The following is a 16,705-nucleotide window of genomic DNA, read 5'->3' on the forward strand; positions in this document are numbered from 1 at the left end:
CAGCCACGCTATCAGTCGGGTATGGGCTATGGAGACAAACAAGCCTGTTGTTTCACAAGAGTCTTGTGAAACTGGTGTCCTGGTTTCGGCTGGGATAGGGTTAATTTTCTTTCTAGTAGGTGGTATGGTGTTCTGTTTTGGATTCAGTATGAGAAGAATGTTGATAACACACTGATAGTTTTCAGTTGTTGGTAAGCAGTGTTTAGACTAAGTCAAGGATTTTTCAGCTTCTCATGCCCAGCCAGCAAGAAGGTTGGAGGGGCACAAGCAGTTGGGAGGGGACACAGCCAGGACAGCTGACTCAAACTGGCCAGAGGGGTATTCCATACCATGTGATGTCATGCCCAGTATATGAACTGGGGGGAGCTGGCCTGGGGGGGGATCGCTGCTCGGGAACTAACTGGGCATCAGTCAGCGAGTGGTGAGCAATTGCATTGTGCATCACTTGTTTTGTATATTCCAATCCTTTTATTATTATTCTCATTTTATTATTGTTACTATTATCATTATGAGTTTCTTCCTTTCTGTTCTATTAAACTGTTCTTATCTCAACCCACAAGTTTAACTTTTTTTTTTTTTTCCGATTCTCTCCCCCATTCCACTGGGTGTGGGGGAGTGGGTGAGCGGCTGCGTGGTGCTTAGTTACTGGCTGGGGTTAAACCACGACAACTGGCCAGACTGAAAGCAAAGAAAAAATTCCAGCCCCCTCAAACTGTGCTGAAGCTTAAGCCATTGGAAAGGGTTGCAGCAAGGCGAAACATTGAGGCTGGCTGTGATGCACAGGGACTTAAAGATAGACATCTTCCTGATGCTGAGTTTCAGACTCAACACGGAGTGCAAGCGTTGAGGAAAGCTGCACCATTTCCACTACTTTACTTTTCTGGAAAAAGGGCTCAGGAAGCTCAAGTTTCTATGATGTGAATAAAATCCTTGCAAGTACTGTCCAGGCAAAATCCTGTAATTCCTCAAAGGCTAATACGCATGTCAACTCTACCAGATGGTATTCTTTAATGATCTCTACTCAGTCAGTACTGCATGGTTTTGAAGTAGTCCATAAAGTATTAAGTATAATGAAGAGTTCTAGAGTCAATCAATAATCAGATTGCTATAACCTTGCGATGGCTTTGAGGTGTGGGGGACAGTGTGAAATTCGGCAGGACACGGGCTCTTATTTATCATTTGACTAAGCCTCATTTACCACCCACATTAATGGCTTAATTAGCACAGATTAGGTCTATTGATCTGGAAAATCTTTGTGAAATTTAACAGACAAAACAAAAGGAGAAAAAAGAAAAAGCCCTTCCTGTTGGAAATTGCCATGATCCCCTGTTCTTCAGTAAAATTCCATCAAGTCAAAAAGAGAAGAGAAGAAAGAAAATAAGGAGGGAAGAAAGAAAATAAGGAGAGAAGAAAAAGAAGCTTTCCTAAATGTAATATACTTATGAGTAAAATTATTGGAGGGCTTTCACTTTCCCAGGATCGCTATGGCTCTGCTTCCCTTTGTTCTTCGTTTGCCTGTTGGTGATTTCTCATGCTTGGGAAGAGAAGAATAACCTGGAGACTGTTATAACTCGTAGCCTCTATAAGCTGGGCAGAGAGGTCCTGGGGAGTCAGATGAGTTTCATAAAGACTACCAATTTAATCTGTTTAAAAGTGTTTGTAGTATTTCAGAGGGGTAGCCCTAAAATGGATGTAAGGTGTTGCCTCTGTTTTCCCTTTCTGATTAGATGGCAGAAAGTCTGTGAGACTCAAGACCAATTTCAGCGTAGACCTGGCAGATATCAGGCATTTTTCATGTAACCCATAAAAAGGGCCCATTTCCTATTGTCTTGCCAGAGCATCCAGGGCTTCCACAGTGCTGGTGTAACTGCACCCAGCATGTGAGTAATGGGGCAGGAGAGCTGCTGTGAGCTGCCGTGGTGCAGCCACCAGGTAACTAAACACCTACCCTCATCAAGCACCTTCTGCAGTGGGAATCCATGGATTTTGGCATGCTATTAATGGCTGTGAATGAAAAAAATCTGTAAAGCGATCTAAGGCAGTGAATAACAAAAAAGTAGTACTTATGAAGACGGCTAAAATTATTTAAGATTTTAGAAAAATCAAAGAGAGTTTTTGGGTTCATTAACATTTCTTGGACTAATGGTGGAGGGTACCATCAATACACACGTGAAAACACATGTAGATGAGCCAAATTAATTTTATTTTTAGCTCTTGCCTGAATTTTGTTGTTCAGCTGGATCTAAAATCAAAGATTTCATTTTATTTTTTATTTTCCTGTCACCATCCATTTAGGTTTTGGGCTAATGTATGGATTGCCTGAGTCATACATGCAAGATCTTGGAGAAATCAATTTCTTGTTTTGTTTCATCTGCACAGACTGCACTGGACAGTCAATATCCTAGCCTCAAAATCCCTTTCCTGGACCTCTATTTATGTAAATAAACACACGATTTTTGGAAGTATGTTGATAGCTATGAAAGGCTGGGAATCCAATACATAAAAAGATCATCAGTAGTCTGAGAATGAACTTATGACCAAAAAGTGATCTATCAGCACTGTATGTTTAAGATCAATATAGCTTATGAGGGCATAAAATGAGACTTCAATACTTGTGCCAATCTGAGTGTGCCTGAATAATACAGCAGTCCTTGGGGAGTGTAAGAAAGAGCCAACATAAGTGTCCTAATTAATCAGTGGCCTAACATAATAATCAGGACTCCCTTAACCTTGTTGTGAGTCTTCAAATCTCATTACAAGACTGACTTGCTGACAGGGGGTTTCTAATTGTTTCTAACAATTTCCCTTATTTTTAATTTTTAGTCATGTATTGCCTCCCTAAGTAATTGGTGCAATCACCACCAGTTATGCAATTAGGCTGAATAGATGTGGTAATGTGTATGTAATTTTGATGACAGCTGTAAAAACCTTTACTGAACTACATGTAAGAGCACTACAACACATATGCAATAGAGGGACTTGAAATTCATGGCCATTGTGAAAATCATGTCTTACAAAATAAAAACTGATGAGTCCACGGTAAAAAATATGTTCTTACAAGCTTGGTTTGAAAAAGAAATCAGAACATTTTAAGTTACAGAGCTCAAAATAAACTTTCAATCATGGTTTGATTAGCTGGTTCAGGGATAAGTCAAAGTTGGCTGTGTGTATCCTTATCACAAACAGAACAACTTTCTGCTAGACCAGGACTTTATATACGACTCTGCAAAATTGGTTTTACTGTTGAGAACAGGTGCAAATCAACTAACATAGTTGTAGCCTTCATATTAGCATGGCCACTGTGATGCAGCAGCAGCTGTGTGGCAGCTCAGCCCCTTTTAGATCAGGCCAGCATTTGTTCCTGGCTCAAAAATACTTTCAATTTTTTTTTTATCAAGGGCCAGGTTCTGCTGTCAAATGTGTTTGTGGTTCCCCCTGAAGTTAATGGAGGTGAAGGTTATCTGTTGGGATAAAAACAATCCCACCGTTGGCTCCAACTCTTTTGCTTATTACAAACCCCATGTTGAAAGCACTGGCAGGAAAAATCAGGTTTACTATCTGCAACAGCCTTGTTGCTAAGAAATGGTCAAAGAATTTTCTCTTGAGACCACATAGGAGGACTTTCAATTATATCATTATTTTGAAATAATAATAAGTATCTGATTTCTGTTGAGAAGTTGATTTTTTAATGCCCAAGCCCAAGACATGAGCAATACTTCAGCCAAATACTCGAATTTTTAAGCAATATATTTTTATAAATAAATATGAATGCATCAGAATATCTCCTAGAAAAAACCCAGTCAATTTGTAACCCCTCTATTAATCACTGTCCAGGGACAGCTCTCAGAAGCCTTCAACATCACTTTGTGTACTTGTACACCTGGTTTGGAATGGTTCTAGGAATGATCAAGTAGTACAGGTTTCGACACTAGCTACTTTTCACTAAATGCTCATCATGAGAAGCAAAAGTTAGAGAAACATGTTAAAACAATTGCCAGAGACCCACTAGAAAAAATGCAGAACACCTCAGTCTGGACCCCAACTGGCCTGTTTTTATAAGAACAAATACGAACGTCTGCAGGAAAACACTTGGCACTTGCCAGTCATTTCTTACGCACACGCTTTTGTTTGTGCTGGCCAAGTTATGAATTGCTGATTTAACAGAATCATGGAATCATTTAGGTTGGAAAAGACCTTTAAGATCATCGAGTCCAACCATTAACCTAACACTGCCAAGTCCACCACTAAACCATGTCCCTAAGCACCACATCTACATGTCTTTTCAATACCTCCAGGGATGGTGACTCCACCACTTCCCTGGGCAGCCTGTTCCAATGCTTGATAACCCTTTTGGTGAAGAAATTTTTCCTAATATCCAATCTAAACCTCCGCTGGTGCAACTTGAGTCTGTTTCCTCTTGTCTTATCGCTTGTTACTTGGGAGAAGAGACCGACCCCCACCTCACTACAACCTCCTTTCAGGTAGTTGTAGAGAGCGATAAGGTCTCCCCTCAGCCTCCTTTTCTCCAGGCTGAACAACCCCAGCTCCCTCAGCCGCTCCTCATAAGACTTGTGCTCCAGACCCTTCACCAACTTGGTTGCCCTTCTCTGGACATGCTCCAGCACCTCAATGTCTTTCTTGTAGTGAGGGGCCCAAAACTGAACACAGGACTCGAGGTGCGGCCTCACCAGTGCCCAGTACAGGGGGACGATCACCTCCCTGCTCCTGCTGGCCACACCATTTCTGATACAAGCCAGGATGCTACTGGCCTTTTTGGCCACCTGGGCACACTGCTGGCTCATATTCAGCTGGCTGTTGACCAACACCCCCAGGTCCTTTTCCACCAGGCAGCTTTCCAGCCACTCTTCCCCAATTTCCCACAATTCAAAAAGCAGTGGGGCAGGCAGTCCCTTTCTTCCTGCTCATTTGCTGGGGAAACAGAAGAGAAAAGGGGCACTGGGGCAGGGTCACAACCCCATGCAAAACCTCTGAGCTCTCCAGCAGTTTTGTTTGCTCCCCATGAATTTTTTCAGCTTCACTTTTTTTCCTGCTCTTAGTATGCCCCATTTCACCAGTGCACAGACTGAGGGCTAGATGAGTTTGCAGGTCAACGTACATGGTGTCCTGGTAAAATAACTTGTAGTGCATCACCTTGAACACACAATTTTCCTCAAAGTGGGACTACATCACACCGAAGAACAGCTTTGCAACATGGCTGGCTCCAAATGGAGTTAAAACAAACTTGGTTCTGTGGCAGTGACTGACGTTGGGCCCCATTCCCAGCTACCCAGATGCAAACAAGAAGAGCAGAAATAATAACTGCATGCTGTCTTATTCTACCAGGAATGAGCTTTACCCTCAGCACCTATTATTTTTTTCCTTTCATTAGGAATTAATAAATTAGAAGGCAGTGAGTAATACATCTTTAGGAAATGTTCACAGACTAGATCTGATAATTACTTTTCCCACGAGGGGTATTGGTAGGCTTCTACTGTGCAATGTCCTCTCTCAACAGTCCCAGAGGGTCAGAATTGCAGTGAAATAAGACAACTTCTTCATGACGGGCCTCATCTCTCTTATCTCCATGCCCTCACAATTTGTTGACTGCTCTCTCTGACCACCCACCTCTCACCCTCCGCTGTCTGGTTCTTCTCTGTTCCTGAGTCATCATTTTTCTAGGGGAGATTTGCTGCAATGAACATGCGATGGGACGTACTGTTGACATAGGGTAGCCTGGAGATCCAGAGAGTAAGCAGCTGGACTCAGGAGGGCTTTAAGTCCCCACAGGAGATATGCTGATATACCATGGCCATGTAGGAATGGAACACACAGTCAGGTTAGTGTTGATATGCCATTGTGGCCATCTGAAACAGTAATTTCCAGCTGGTAACTGAAGTTGCTAGTTGCCCAAGGTCATGCCTTCAAATGTCATGTCAGCACAGACCAATGAATCCTTAGCAAATGGCATTAGGCCCTTTGGGCACCAGGTCCTGGATTTTAAAGCCACTTTCATTTGGCATAACCTAAGATTGGCTTCCTCTGCTGCTAAATGGCATAGCTCTCCCATGGGCAGAGGAGGAAGATGCTGCCTGCATCTTCTCCACCAGGCAGCAGTTGTTGGACGTACCAGAAACGTGTGGGGAGCTCCAGCCAACAGGATGTAGGCTGGATGCTGCTGGGGTGAGACAGGAGCTTGCCCAGATGGAAACCACTCTAGAAGGAGAGTGCCTACCATGGGAAATTGTTACCCCGACACTACTTTTCCTTCCAGGAATCTATGTCCCAACTAACTTCCTCAAACCATTTCTATCCCTTTTCTTGCACCTCAAAACATGCACTTTGTTTCAAGCTATTGCACAGCATCGAGGAACTGGCTACCTGGCCTGTCTTATGAGGAAATTTGGGAACTAGCTTTTGTGGATCTGACCCAAATGTTTAGCTGCAACTGGGCACCCCTGTTAAGTCTCCTGTTTGGGACAGTTCATCAGGCATGGGATGTGCTCCGCCACCGGCCTAGATTCTCCTCTGGGCTTTCACCCTGAGCTCACCAACTCCAAACACACTTGGAGGATTTGACTCATGCAAACTTTTGAAAATTTAACCTATTGACTCATTCCTGATTGTGAAGTCAGTCTGGGGAAAGAGCGTCTTATATTTCAAACATAAAATCCTCCTCTCCTCCTCAGTAGAGGACACATTAAAAATAAAGCAGTTCAGAATTGGATTTTGGTAGTTCAAGAGCACCTACTGTTTTCTTGTGACTCTGGCAATTGCTTTCCAAGGAAACCTTTGCAATACAAGAGAATACAAACTAATTTACCATTTCTGAATTGCATAAGATTAGCTGTTTTACTGAAACAAACCAGTGTTTATTAACAGAGCTCAACTGCTATGCACTATATCAAGGCTAGTAAATATGAGGTATGATACCAATGATTACCTGAATGTATGCGGGTGCTTAGCACAAGTGCTGAGTGACTGGTGGAAAACTTGATTTGCTAAGCAAATGGCTTGAAAAAATTAAACAACTGGATGATTTAGTAAGCAATCTATGATTTTAATTACCTATTATTACGTTTCCAGTCATTTATTTAATGCCTTTTTTTTTTTTTGCTTTTCAACATTTCCAGAAAAAATAGTTATATTGGTTCAATTTTGGGCTATGACTAATAATTACCCAGAATGTACAATCTGCCTCTTAGCTATATGACCACATGGAGTCTGTAATTCTAACCAAATCAGGTTGCAGGGTTGGGACCTCTACCTACAGAGAATCAGTGACATTCAGTGTCAGTGCCTAAGGGCTGAAGGTCTATCTTACCTTTTTTTGAAGACTTCAATATGCATTAGGAAATGTGTACTGCCAAAATTAAGGGCTCAACAGGATTTTTGGGACTATTTCTTATACATTCATACAGGCATGCAGAAATGCAAGTAAAAATTGTGACCTTGTAAAGAGGATGTCTTTTGCAGATTTGACTAGAGCTGTGGAGTAATTTTACTCTTAAAAGATCATCAAGAAACTGCCCCTCCCTGCTGAAATAAACTTCTTGTCACTAAACTAAATAATCTTGACTTCACAGGCTACCCAGAGCCAGGTTTGGGTTTATGTCCCAGAATACATCCCAAATAACAACCTTCCTTCCTTCTCTTATAAAGGTTGCCAGTTTTCTTTTATAGCTTTGTACTCAAGACGTGGTCGTAAATTTGAATTCCAAGCCATTTGCTCCAACCATCTTTTTAACATTAACAAAAGAGTAGCAAGGAGAGAAACAAAATAAAAGAAACAAACAGAACAAGCAATGCAAAGTAAAAGGACTCTAATGAAAGCAGTAACTTACTGTAGCTACTTTCACTATCGCTGGCATTAGAAGAAACATGTTCTGCAAGAACAGTACAGCAAATTAAAGAACATAACCAAGCACCACAAAGCTGCAGAAACTTAAAAGAACTGCCACAGTCATGCAAAGGTAGTTGTGCAGAGAGGAAATAAAAACTATGCAGTGGCATCACCTGAAAACTCTCAGATAATTTAGTACACAGGTAAAATGAAAGCTTTCTCTCTTGTAGCATTTCAGAAAGAGACTGTATGTATTAGCTAGTGATATGCGTCATGGCAAAGCCAGGTCTTTTCTTGATGAGACAGTTAATGACATCTCAGATAACTTAATTTCAAATTATATTATGGTCCACTTGCATCTCACTGGAAGTCTTGAGTAATTTCATGAAACCTGACCGTCTGCTCATATTATTCTGTACTATCAGTAACGTGCATCATTAATGCATTGGAACTATTCCTGTTAAACATCTAACCTGTGTCCATCTTCAATCACCTGCACTATCCCAAAGGGTTAAAAATTAACATGAAAATGGTCTTGATATCAAATATTGTATCCGTAACTATTTTACCCTGTCCAAAAAGAGAAGACAAAGCCAATGACAAAAGTAAGAAAATAAATGGAATAAATATTTTTTCAGACATCGTCTAGCCTCAGGATTCGAGCTGGAGTATGAAAACCTTTACCAGAGCAGTCTGGATGGGTGAATAGGGATATACTAACTATCATGATGGTATCAGGCTTGTGGTTTGGCAAGCCTGGTGTCCTGTTTCTATTATCATATTATTTAAAGGAAGGTGCAACCTATATCATGTGAAGTTGCTGTTCCCAAACTGTAGCCAGCAGACTGTTTACAGTCAGTCAGACCATGCTATATGGTCTCCAGGAGGTTTGCAGAACCACATTAAATGCTAGTTTTAGTACTATCTCTGGTAGAAATGCTGATTACTTTGCACCCGAAAGATCATTTGACAGTTGAAACTTTTCAGCTGGTCCAGGACATTTAGAAGCCAATGCTATAATGGCTATACAGTTGGGAGCCACACTGGCTTAATGAGAAAGACACAGTGGTTAAATGGAAAATGGGTACAAATAAGTCACCTCCTGACAAACCCCAGGAGCCAAAATTTGTCCAATATTTGTCATTAAACCAGTGGGCAGATTAGGCTGCGGGTGATCCACAACACTCACCTGCAACTGCCTCTAAACATTCCCAGTGAAAGAAGGAACTCATAAAAGCCAAGAATCCCCTGGGATGAACCCAGAGTAGAGCATGCATAGATGTCATGAAAGATGACTATGGGAACAGTGCCAAGACCACCTCTTCTCTGCAAGGTGCTGCTTGTCCCCCACGTACCAATCTAATGGCTTAGGGTTCATAGAGTGGGCCTGACTGGGTTACTGGAACAGCAGAAATGAGAGGTGATGATATCTGATAAAAACAGTAATGGAAAACTTTGATCTTGGGCTTAGTAAGAAGCTTTAAAGAATTAAACTTACATTTTGAAGAAAACAGTATATTGACTTTTGGACATTTCTTAGCAAGTTAACAAGGGTTGTTTCAAACTGATCTGCTATACAGGACCCTGAAGAACTTTATTAAACATGAAAAAAATATCCTTCATAGTAAGAACTGTCATTTAAAAGGCATATCTGAGTCGAATATTAGCGAAATTTGGATGGGCGGGAATGTCTAGAGGTGTGTCAGTAATTGAAAGCTAGGTCCAGTATTAATAGAGAAACTAGAGCCTATATAATACCTCTATGCCACTTTTCCCTTAGCAATTTGCAGAATTCAGTTATCTCCTTTCAAATGGTTGGACATTATGGAGATTTGCCTTTGTAAGGACACAGATATTCAGGAGGGTTATCAGATCGTAAATGTTCTACTTCTCTTTAGGCAGGGAAGGATCTGCGTTTGCTGCTAATGAGCTGCTAGGACACTTAAAGCAGCAGAATTGTTAAAAGGCAGGTGGCAGCGACATTTGCTGTCTATCACTGGCAAAACTAGTCTTGCAGAACTGTTCTTTGTACAAGAGATGAAGCTTTCATCTTTAAATTGAGAGGCACTGTATGGCTTAAAGTTAAACCATTAAAAAGTCCCTTCAACAAATGAGTCAGAAATGGAATAATCTCTAAAATTGTGTGCATGGATGTGCATTCCTGCAATTAAAAAGCACATACAAAACAGTAGGCAATGCAGTGTTAGCATTCACACACATTTTGCTCCAATTACTTGGCGCTTAAGAGAAAGGATAAGAACTGAGGAAGAAGCAGCCAAACACATGCAAGTGGCATTTTCTTTAAATTATTTAGATCTGGATACAGAATATAAGGTTGCTATTTATATAGAAATCAGCTGCAAATATTTCATTCTATACAACTTTTTCTGGTCTAACTTTCAAGGAAGCAAAATTGTTTCTGAACAAATATCTGACACATTACACATTCTGCAATGCCAAGTCTTGAGACAGGATTGCTGCATCAGAAAAAGAAATTGATTAAGGTAGCATAACAGAGAATAGGTTACTAATGGTGAAATGGGTCCAAAATTAGCTTTGGAGAAGGCATGGTCTTCTCTAGCCTGCAAATGACTTCTTCCATTAATAACAAATACTAATCTAAAATCCAGCAAAGTAACAAACACTCCCATGCAAAAAGCTGAAAATGCAGAAGCAACAGCATAAAATAATTGTCTATTGATCTCCTCAGGATATGATCAGGTTAAAATGTTCAACTTTCCCTTTAGATGGAGAGGGAGGGGTTGTTGCTGAAAAGAACAGTCTAGGCAGCAAAACGAGTTCTAGGTATGCTACTCTACAGAACTGCCATGATGGGAACAATAACATACTGTCAGAAACAAAAAGTGTTATTACAAAAGAAGTGAAAGTGTCTGCTTGATACACTGTATGTTATTTAATATCGTCATGCAGAACAAAATGATCGAAACATTTTTGATGCATTCACAGCTGGGTAACAAATAAAACTCTATCTTGTGCATGCTAGGAGTGGAGGGTCCTCAGAGAAGGAACAGAAGCCAAAACAAAACAAAACAAAAAAAGATTTACAGTGACCATTCCTGGGAACTTACTCAGAGTCTTTGTTCCATAACCGTCGTCACCTAATCCGGGGATGTCCTGCACGGAAGTCCCCAGAGAGAGCAATGAGAAAGGAAGAACAGCCGCAGAAGAGGAAGGAAGAAGTCAGTGGAGTTGAAATGGATACTACCATGACTGACCATGTTGATTGAGCAATCTGGATCCCTGCTTTTTCTTTCTGAAACAACTTTAGACCCATATTCTATGGGAATGCAGCCAATGAAAGAGGCAGTGACCACGATACATGGCTTCTGGAGCTGTGAGAAAGGAACAACCAGATAAATAAAGTTCCAGAAACGATCCTCACCGGATAAATTTAGGAGAGAATTATTACGAAAAAAAGTGAATATTCGGGCTTGGAACTAGCACGTATTTTCAATAGTGCTGGTTCTCTGTACAATTTAAGCAAGCAGTAAATGCCCGGGGAGGTACACATTCCAAGATCTGATTTACTTCTTTAAGCTGTTAGCATGGTTGCTTCATTTAATCGTTAAACTTTCAGTGAAGCTGCCCATGGCAATCAACTTGGAGAATGTCAAAGGCAAAAAAGAGATTATAGCAGATCTTTAAAAAAGTAATAATTTAGTTTAGTATTGTGAAAGAAACCACATTTGCATTATTTTGAGCCAGTTCTGATCTGGGAATATTTAATCTGAGAGAAGTTTGGATTTATGACAGGTGCCACAACAACTTTGAGGAGCCAGATTTGCTCTTCCAAAAGTTAAGGTCACTGTTTTATTCTTCTGAAAGTTATGTTTCCAGGGGTGGAAGGACCAGCTGGATCCAAACTGCAGTCACACATTGGTCACAGTAGTAATACCTCTCCTGCCTGCCTACGACAGATATTTGCCTAGATGTGTGGGATACTGGTATCATGCGTGTCACCCATTTTTTGTGCTGCTGCATGTGACATCGTCTCCAAGAGGTTACTTACGTTCTGGATCACTTGTTTCCTGCTCACTCTGCTCCTTGCTCTTGTAGAATGGGAATTTTCGTGAAAAGATGAAGTTCTTTTTACGCTTGTCATTGAATGACTGTGAAGGAGAAAAGGCATGGGGCAAAAACAGGGACGTCTAATTGTTGTCACACTCATGCTGACAAAACAACTAGTTTGTAAAAGTGGAGAGAACTGTAGTGACTCAAATCAGTCCAAACCAAGTGGCTGCAAAGAATCAGAGGTGGTTGCGGTGAGGTCTGCAGGTTGAAGGCAAAGCCCCTGGAGACTAGATCGATCTGATTACAGAGGTCTCAAATCACAACCTTCAGCTCCTTACTTGGAAACTATTGCATTTGGCTTGTTCAGATGAAGAGCTACAGATGGCTCAGCACGCTTTCAGATCAAGCCACTCATCTTTAATCATAGCAGACTGTGCACAGGATTAATTAACTGGCTGAAAAAGAATAGGCTGCAAAGAGGAAAGCGGAAGCCTTTGATTTGCTTGTAGTAGGTACGTGAATTCAGCCCTGTGCCAATTAAAATCAAATATTTTTTTCTGGTAACTGCTGCTGGTTTCATAATGTTTTATTTGGCCTCTTAATCGACAACTTCTTAAATCTGTTTTAATGTGCTTTTTTTGCATAATTAAAAAAATACTTTGTTTTATTTTATACATGTATATTTACTCATTAGGTTCCTCTGGAAATGCTTGTAGTTTTATGTGATTTAGAGATGGAATTCTGCTGATAAGCAGTATTTCATTGCATGTTGAGCAACATATATTACTTTAATTTTTTAAATGGGGAGTTAATATGGAAAAAATTGTTTTTTTCACACAATAAAACCTTTGACTTTATAGACAGTCACAAGGGCTCATAGCAGTGTACTATGTAAAAGCAGGATATGCTTAGCTGGGACATTTATTTCAGATACTACATGAGGAATTAGGGTCCCTATACAGTCGATTGAGAGAAGCTGGCATTTCCAGAGGGCATCTACGCTGAGCTGCAGATAGTGCTTATCTGAAATGATCTGTGCTGTTGGTCTGACAATGTCCTACGCTGTTTCCTACACTCAACATATGCAATACCTACACGACTTTGCAAGTGATCACCTCCAAGAGAGCAGAGACCTTCTTAGCTCATTTAAAGGACTAATATCTCATGTGTTTGTCATTGCTCGAATGAAATATAACCAGTATTTGGCTCCAATTCTGAAATGGAATATATTTAGAGTTTCAGAACATAATTCATTTTCTTACATTTTGGAAGCACAGCATAAAATGTGGTTTAGAATATGTATTTCTGAAAGATGTAAAGTTAGGTACTGAAAATCTCTACTAAAATAGTTGTCTACTTGTGTCACGAAAGTTTCATGCCACTTTTACATTTCAAGCATATTTAAAGTTCAGTAACTGAAAACAAAGGAAAAAAAAATGCACACATAGAATAAATGATCCATGAAAATCTCTCAGAGTATGTCAACATTCAATGTGAAATTAATGTGGAGGTCATGCACAAATAATCCAGACAGCATGCAATTTCAAAACAAAGCAAATATGAAAGAAAGCCAGAAGAAAAAAAAAAATGCACATGAAGGATTAAAATAATCTGTGGATGAAAAGAGGACTGACATGCACATTACATCACTTTAATGACCTAAAGGATATAATTAAATTAAAATGTGTTTTCTGTGATAATTTCTTTTATTTTTCCAAAGAAAGGAATGTAGCATGTTAACATTTCCCATTGTGAAAATATTATTTGTCACGATTCATCTGAATTTGACATAGTAACAGTATAGGCATTATACTTTAAAAGGGGAAAAAAATATATACACAATAGCACCTCCAAAACCAAAGGGGTTTTAAAATTACAGTCACTTCATTACCAAATGCCATTTCACTTTGGAATTAAAGAGAATGTTATTAAATTGATAAATAAATATGCTGTGTTTCACAGAGATTATACAATATGTAAAACTTATAAGTATTCTTTTTCAATTTTTTCCACAACAGTCTAGAGCAAAAACTTCAGAAAGTTCATTTTCACCAGAAAAGCATATATTTTTTTTCAAGCTTTGATCTAAAAGTATATTCCAAATTAGACAGGTATACTGTAGAGTTATATAAACTTTTTCTCCTTTTGCAATTTCAAGTACTGGGTTCCCTTTTTAATAAGATATTGTTCCACTTCAGTTTGGACAATCAAAATCTGGCAATGTTTAGCTGGTGAGTATTATGTCCAACTGTGTCACTGTACACCAGTAAAAAGCCTTGTTCCTAAAATAAAGCTGGCTCTTGGTTTATTAATATCCATAAGCAAATATGTTTATGCACGTGTTCATATTTCTATAGATTAACCAATGTGTATATTCTTGTTAATGACCATATATACTAGCATAATGTAGTCAGATGGTTTGTATTGAAAATAACAGAAACTGTAAAATATTATAAAACACTAAAATGGGTCTGATCCTGCAAACTTATAGAAATAATTAGTCCTTGGTACTAACTGAATGGGTTTACCAAGTATTTATTTTCTTGTACATTAAGTGCATGTTGTTTCACAAGAAACCAAAGGCAGGAGCCTTGATTTTGGGTTTGTATCCAATATAAATGTGATTAAGCTCAGGCTGATGGTCTCCACCTTAAGGATATGAAATCCTGCAGACACCCAGAAAAATCTTCTTACAGATACCACGATATAGATCTCTAATGTATAGAGATAAGGGGGTTGGCAAAGATAGGAGAGGGAGACTCATGCAGAATAAAATGATGTTTTCATTGGACACACTGTGTTAATTCCAGATTTTTTTCTGTTGGTGGAGGAGTAGAGACCCACACTGAACACATATTTTCTTTTCTAAGAAAGGATCATGCATGTGAGGAATGGTGGTAAGGTTAGACTGCAAAATTCAGATGCATGTTTTTGAGAGATTTTACATCTATAAAATGAAAACTTTGAGACCTGACAAATATTCTGGAGCCAGTTTTCACAGGGGCTCCCTATGCTGCTGGAGAGCTGTGAAATAGCCATAGGATAAATGAAAGAGATGTATTTGCCTGCATCTCTCAGTTCGGTGCAAAAGTTGCACCCAACTGGAATTGAAATTGTGGTATCAAGCTTAGGCTTGATTCAACAGTATTTATGCAGGCAGAGTTTCTGAAAGTCAGTGAAAAAGTGCCTGAAAATGGATTTCTGTATAAGTCACAATTTCTTTGCCATGAATATTGTAAGATCCTGTAATGGCAAATAACCCAGGCATTTCAGTCGCAGCGAAAAACCTGTACAATAGATTACTTTTATACCTCACTGCCATCAGTTCACACAGACTACCACTAACCTAGGAATTGGCATTAATAGGCACTTTATATAGACAAGTGCCTAAGACTGAAAAGCAAATAAAATTTTCGAGTACTGTCTGACAACTGAACAGTGAGGTCATTCTTCACAACATCTGAACTGTGATGAAAAAAGAGTATTTTCTCAGAAAAAAAGGGGAGAAAAGCTTTCACTGATGTCCTGGCTTGAATTTTTGTTTGATACTACTTAGGCAGAGACTGTGGTTTGGAGAAACCAGAAAAAAATTGTGATGTGCACTCTTGCTTGACCAAATATCCCCAAATATCCCCAGTTATGTAAGTCTGGCTTACACATACCAACCCTCCCTGGTTGTGACAGACATTAGGACACTGTGTGTTTCTCATTTGTAAGAACTCCCTTCGGTACTTTCTTTTGTGTCAACACCATTTTTGTATTCTAAATGCTTTTCCCTAGGTGCAGCAGCCATATATATGTTACCCATCAGCTAATAGGACAGTGTTTTTTTAAAGGAAAATTTCATGTAATATTAAATAAACAATCCAATTTCAAAATTTGCTTTATAGTGGCAAACATCACAAAGAATAGTGTATCAGTAATTTGATAGTTGGACCATACTGCAGTAGGCAAATACATCACTGTGTACTTTGAGCTTCTTCCCAATTTTCTTTCACAATGTAGCTGATCCAGCCCACACTGTCTAGTGCAGATGTGCTCTTGATAGAGGTTGTCGTCTTTACGCTTTGCAGAAGAGCCTAATGTGTTGGGGAAAGAGTTCTTCTGATGCTCTAAAAGCTCTACAGGCAACTACATCTTCTAAAAGCCATTAAACTCCCAAATACATTGGGAATACTTTATTTTATTATTTCATTCAACCAGTGCTAATCCTTGGTCATGAGCTGGGAACCAGTGTTTGGGGATCACCTGAGAAAAAGCTGTTACAGAGCACTGGCTGTGAAATTCTTTTATACAGGCTGTAGATGAATTTCATTTACCACCTAAAAGGCAATTTTGAGCTAAGCTTTAGCCTAGTTTTTATTTACGTGATTATCTGTATCAGTCTCGTTCTGAGATTGGTCTAGCAGTGTAAATAAGTTCATTAATTTTGCTGCTTCTCATCCGCCATGGTTTTTTTGATTGTCCTCCTTTAATACCTGTTTTTGGTGCAACTTAAATGAAAAGCCCTTGCTTATACAGCATTCTACAAAAAATCTACAAAATGTATCAGCAACGTTATATCCCTGCAATCCTTTTCTCTGTATTTAATCCACACTTTTTGTATTAGGGACATTCTTTTATTCTGTTTGAACACTGACCTTAATAAAGGTCTGGGCACTCAAACGCTGTTAAATTTCTACATGTTAAATCTCTCCATCTTACTGAAAAGTTGCACTGATATCAGAAAGAAAACTTTTGGACTGTAACAGATAGTCAGTGTCATTTCTGCTTTCAAACGTATATATCACCTCTGCTTTTATAATGGGGCTTTCTCACTTAGCAATTTGAAAT

The 16,705-nt window shown here is 39.4% G+C and overlaps 1 protein-coding gene across 2 annotated transcripts in view; it reads right to left on the bottom strand.

Annotated features, from left to right (window-relative positions):
* The window catches only part of DLG2 (discs, large homolog 2 (Drosophila)), a 1,012,119-nt gene that overhangs the window by 14,687 nt on the left and 980,727 nt on the right, over positions 1-16,705 (bottom strand). The window contains exons 24-25 of one of the 2 annotated variants that reach the window (XM_010576558.1): positions 11,871-11,970; positions 7,842-7,883 (exon numbers count right to left, since the gene is read on the bottom strand). In XM_010576558.1, the coding sequence (XP_010574860.1) occupies positions 7,842-7,883; positions 11,871-11,970 (142 nt within the window). The remainder of the gene's footprint in view (positions 1-7,841; positions 7,884-11,870; positions 11,971-16,705) is intronic. The other variant, XM_010576559.1, reaches the window with a different exon arrangement.

Source organism: Haliaeetus leucocephalus, unplaced genomic scaffold, assembly GCF_000737465.1.
Source record: "Haliaeetus leucocephalus isolate CR32 unplaced genomic scaffold, Haliaeetus_leucocephalus-4.0 Scaffold536, whole genome shotgun sequence".
Taxonomy (NCBI): Eukaryota; Metazoa; Chordata; class Aves; order Accipitriformes; family Accipitridae; genus Haliaeetus; species Haliaeetus leucocephalus.